The sequence below is a fragment of the Genypterus blacodes genome, unplaced genomic scaffold (assembly GCF_046128005.1).
Source record: "Genypterus blacodes isolate CSIRO-AG114 ecotype Tasmania unplaced genomic scaffold, CSIRO-AGI_Gbla_v1 ptg000213l_1, whole genome shotgun sequence".
Lineage (NCBI taxonomy): Eukaryota > Metazoa > Chordata > Actinopteri > Ophidiiformes > Ophidiidae > Genypterus > Genypterus blacodes.
Window position 1 is genome coordinate 32,501 of NW_027467012.1, and position 5,000 is coordinate 37,500.

General features: G+C 53.8%; 1 protein-coding gene across 1 annotated transcript in view; it reads left to right on the top strand.

Annotated features, from left to right (window-relative positions):
• The window catches only part of LOC143015721 (inositol polyphosphate-4-phosphatase type I A-like), a 23,404-nt gene that overhangs the window by 7,482 nt on the left and 10,922 nt on the right, over nucleotides 1–5,000 (top strand). The window contains 11 exon segments of the mRNA XM_076169778.1: nucleotides 2–120; nucleotides 208–324; nucleotides 597–676; nucleotides 790–901; nucleotides 991–1,081; nucleotides 1,548–1,695; nucleotides 2,944–3,074; nucleotides 3,166–3,270; nucleotides 3,385–3,493; nucleotides 4,517–4,703; nucleotides 4,796–5,000. The exon segment at nucleotides 4,796–5,000 is cut by the window's right edge and continues 11 nt beyond it. Coding sequence (XP_076025893.1) covers nucleotides 2–120; nucleotides 208–324; nucleotides 597–676; nucleotides 790–901; nucleotides 991–1,081; nucleotides 1,548–1,695; nucleotides 2,944–3,074; nucleotides 3,166–3,270; nucleotides 3,385–3,493; nucleotides 4,517–4,703; nucleotides 4,796–5,000 — 1,404 coding nt within the window.

Genomic DNA, 5,000 nt, shown 5'->3' on the forward strand with positions numbered 1-5,000 from the left:
GCCTGTACTGAGCTCGTGACGCCGGCGCTCGACCGAAAGCCCAGCAGCTTTGTAGCGGTGAGCTGCACCACGCCGCCACAGGCCTTCTGGACCAAACACGCCCAGACTGAGGTCATAGAGGTGAGAGGGGGCAGTTTGGGAACCATAAGGGACCCCCAAGGTCCCATTGTGTCCTGAGCTGCCTGACCCTGCTTCACTCTGTCACAGGGAACCAGCAACCCCATCTTCCTCAGCAGCATCGCCTTCTTCCAGGAGTCCAGCATCAACCAGCAGACGCAGGTCAAACTGGCCGTTTACGACGTGAAGGACCGCTCACAGGGCACGGTAGAGACACCAGACACCAGACACACACGTTTACACTCTGAGAGGCTTTAAGAGCGGCGTGATGGAGGCAGGATGCTCTCTTCTTCTGTGGTGTTTATACCAGCTGGAAGAGCAGAACATCAATCAAAGTAATCTCTCTATCTCACTCTCTGTCTCTTTCTCTCTCTCTCTCTCTCTCTCCCTTCGCTCTCCCTCTCTCTCTCTTTCTCTCTCTCTCTCTCTCTCTCTCTCCCTTCGTCTCTCCCTCTCTCTCTCTTTCTCTCTCTCTCTAGATGTATATGTTGGGCTCGGCACTGTTTCCTATAAAGGAGTTGATGCAGGACAAGGACCACAGGTTACAGCTGGAGCTGAGGTATACACACACACACACACACACACACACACACACATATTCCTAACAGGAAATGGCCATCGTGTGTGTGCGTCCTTTCCATTTGATAAATGGCCTGTGTGTCGTTCCAACAGGTCGGCAGAGAACAAGCCAGTGGGCAACGTGACGGTGGCGGCCTGGCAGATGGAGGACAAACGAGACCAGAGGACGGCCGGCGGACGTCTGCCCGACACCATCAACGGCCGGGTACCGAGGCGGGGGAGAGACGAGGGTGGAGAGGTTACAGTCTGTGTGTCCGTGCGTGTCATGATGTGTGTGTGTGTGTTCCCCCTTAGACGATGCTGCCTGTGGACGAGAGCCTGACGGAGTCGATGGGAGTTCGCATTAAGTACGCCTCGCTATGCAAAGACACGCTGCTGCGCTCAGGTAAGGCCACGCCCACTCTGACCTCTGTCCAGTCGCTGACGGAGCTTCAAGTGTCCTGTACTGGTTATTGATTACCTGTGTCGCCGTCTGCAGTGTACGGACGCATCTGGGAAGCTCAGATCCCAGCACATGATCCCACTGCTGCGAGCTCTCTGACCTCACTTGTGCTCATATTTGTATTTATACAGTCATGAAATGATCTCGCTCATGTTCTGGCCCCTCTTTTCCCTGCATGGCTCCTTGTTTACTGCCACACGCAGCCACAAATCTCTTTATCTCCTCCTGGAGAGAGGTATTGATTGCTGTGCTGCAGGGATCAGTTTACCCTCACCATGGATCGCTGATCCACAAATAAAACCTGTATCAGAGGGCGCAACAACATCTGTCTGTCTGTCTATCTGTCTGACGGTGTGTTGTGTGTGTTGTGTCAGGGGTCTGACGGTGTGTTGTGTGTGTGTGTCTCCAGTGTTCGGGGGCACCATGTCCAGGATGTACCGCTTCCCCACCACAGACGGGAATCACCTGAGGGTGCTGGAGCAGATGGCCGAGAGCGTCCTGTCTCTGAACATCCCCAGGCAGTACGTCAAGCTGCTGCTGGAGGAGGACGCTGCCAGGTGCAAGCACACACACACACACACACACACACACACACACACACACACACACACACACACACACACACACACACACACACACACACACACACACACACACACACACACACACACACACACATGAACATACATGAACATACACAAGCACACAAACACACACACAAACACATGAACATACACACACACACACAAACACACACAAACACACACACAAACACATGAACACACATGAACACACATAAACACACATAAACACACACACACAAACACATGAACACACACACAAACACATGAACACACACAAACACACATACAGTAAACACACATAAACAAGCACACACAAACACGCGCAAACACACACACACATTTCCATTTCACTCGCTGAGCTGACTCTGATATTTGATTGGCTAATTTTGTTTTCTCTGCTCGTGCTTCTGTGCCACTCCTTTGTCCTCTCCCCCATCCTCTCCCCCCCTTTGTCTCTCCCTCCCTCGCCCCCCCCCTCTCTCTCTCTCTCTTTCTCACTCTCACTCTCGCTCTATCCCTCTCTCTGTCTCTCTCCGTCTCTGTCCCTCACTCTCTCCCCCTCCCCTCTCTCACTCTGTCCCTCACTCTCTCCCCCTCCCCTCTCTGACTCTGTCACTCACTCACTCCCCCTCCCCTCTCTCACTCTGTCCCTCACTCTCTCCCCCTCCCCTCTCTCACTCTGTCCCTCACTCTCTCCCCCTCCCCTCTCTCACTCTGTCCCTCACTCACTCCCCCTCCCCTCTCTCACTTTGTCCCTCACTCACTCCCCCTCCCCTCTCTCACTCTGTCCCTCACTCACTCCCCCTCCCCTCTCTCACTCTGTCCCTCACTCACTCCCCCTCCCCTCTCTCACTCTGTCCCTCACTCTCTCCCCCTCCCCTCTCTCACTCTGTCCCTCACTCACTCCCCCTCCCCTCTCTCACTCTGTCCCTCACTCTCTCCCCCTCCCCTCTCTCACTCTGTCCCTCACTCACTCCCCCTCCCCTCTCTCACTCTGTCCCTCACTCACTCCCCCTCCCCTCTCTCACTCTGTCCCTCACTCTCTCCCCCTCCCCTCTCTCACTCTGTCCCTCACTCACTCCTCCCCCCTCTCTCACTCTGTCCCTCACTCTCTCCCCCTCCCCTCTCTCACTCTGTACCCCTCACTCTGTCTCCCCCCGCTCTCTGTCTCTCTCTCCCTCTTTCTTTCTCCCCCCTCTCCCTCCCCCCCTCCCTCTCCAGGGTGTGTGAGCTGGAGGAGCTGGGTGAGTTGTCGCCCTGCTGGGAGAACTTGCGTCGTCAGATCGTGTCCCAGTATCAGTCCATCATCCTGGCGTACCAGGAGACGCTGTCTGACCTCAGTGGCTACAGAGGTTTGTGTCTGCGAGTGTTCAACAGAGCAGAAGGATCAAAACAGGAAGTTGTGGTTGTCTTCAGGTCACGTGACTCTGACTCCACCCACAGGTCCATCATTCAAAGCCAGCAACCTGAAAGCAGAGAGGAAGCTGGAGTTCATGCCCACCAACCTCCACATTCAGAGGATGAGGGTGCAGGACGAGCTGGGCTTCGGTGAGGCCACGCTCACGGCCCTCACACACACGCACACACACACACACACACACACACACACACACACACTCTGACTCGCCCCTCACTCTGCCGCCGCTCTCTCTCCCCCTGCAGATCAAACGTACGACGTAATCACCATCGGAGCGCCGGCGGCTCACTGCCAGGGCTTCAAGAGCAGCGGCCTGAGGAAACTCATCCAGAAGTTTGAGGAGGCAAAGAAGCAGTAAGTGGAGAGAAGGAGGCAGATGTTCCAGCTGCACGTTTCCTCCTCTCTGCTCTTCCTTCCTCTGCTCTCTTCTTGATATTGATCACATCGGCGACCTCATTTGCTGTTTGATTTGTGCCGTTTGAAAGATTCTGAGTATTATTTGTACATTTTAAAGTCTATTCAGAATAAACTGCTGCAGATTTCAGCCTTGGTTTTGCAGCAGAATCCTTCCTGCTTTTGATTTCTCCTCTCATTACTTTTCTTTGATCAGCGTATATGAGGAGGGATGGTGAGTTGTTGTTGCACTGCTTTGCCTGTTTTCATTTGTCGGCACACACTGCTTGTCTCTCAGCCTAACACCCTAACACACACACACACGCACACACACACACCCCAGAGTACGTTACTGTTTGCTGTGTGTTGGGAGTTGTCCCGTTGTTTCATCAGCAGTCGTGGATAGAATGAATGTTCAGCAGCTCAACACAGGATGAGACATGCTGGTGATGAACTGTGTTGTCTTTGGACGTCATCAACTAAAACACACACACACACACACACACACACACTGCTGAGAACCAGACACGACATAACAGAGGGCAGTGAGATTTATTTAACATTTAGTCATGGATGCTATGAAGAAAACTATTTCAGGTAAAATTCCAGAGCTCTACAAAAAATCAAAGACTCACAATTATAAATCTAAATCTGCTCAATTCACTAAAGAGCTTTTTGCCCTCTGAGCTCTGGTTGTTGTCAGTTGTGGTTGTCTGTTGTTTGTTAAGCTCAGGCATGTGCATGTTCATGCTAAACTGCACTGTTAAGACCATAGACAACCATTCAGACTGCCTGTCCTGTGTTTACACTCTGTTACCACTAGATGGTAGCAGAGACTCAGGACGGTGAGCCGGCGTTCAGCTCTTTCTGTCGCCCGAGTGCTCTCACTGTATGGAAGAAGGATTTCAGCAACTTAGAAGAAGAAAATAGTAGAAAAGTTCAAACCTGATGCCTCTAAAGTCTCTCTGTCCCTTCACTCTGCAGCAGCGCTCTGTCCAGCTCCCAGTCCATCGTCTTCATACCTGAGGACATCGTCCAAGCCAAAGAGATCATCGGCCACATCAACACGCTGAAGACGCAGGTCAGTTACTACGCAGAGAGACTCTCCCGGGCTGCCAAGGACCGATCAGCCAGCGGACTGGAGAGGACCCTGGCCAGTCTGGCCGATAAGGTAACCTGCCGCCGTTCCACGCTGAGTTTCCCTTTCTGAGCGTCGATCGCACGGCAACGCTCTGACACCACACCTCCCTCGCTCCCCCTCAGACCCGCCAGCTGGTGGGGGTGTGCGACCGTAAGCTGCTGGCTTCCGCCATCCAGGCCCTGGACGCGGCCCGGCCCGAGTACATCGCCTCCAAAGCGTCTCCCTCCGCCGACTCGGAGCACGTGGTCCTCCGTAACGACCAGGACACGCTGCTGGCCAAGTGGAGCGGCCGCAACAGCCGATCCTCGCTGCACGCAGACTGGCAGG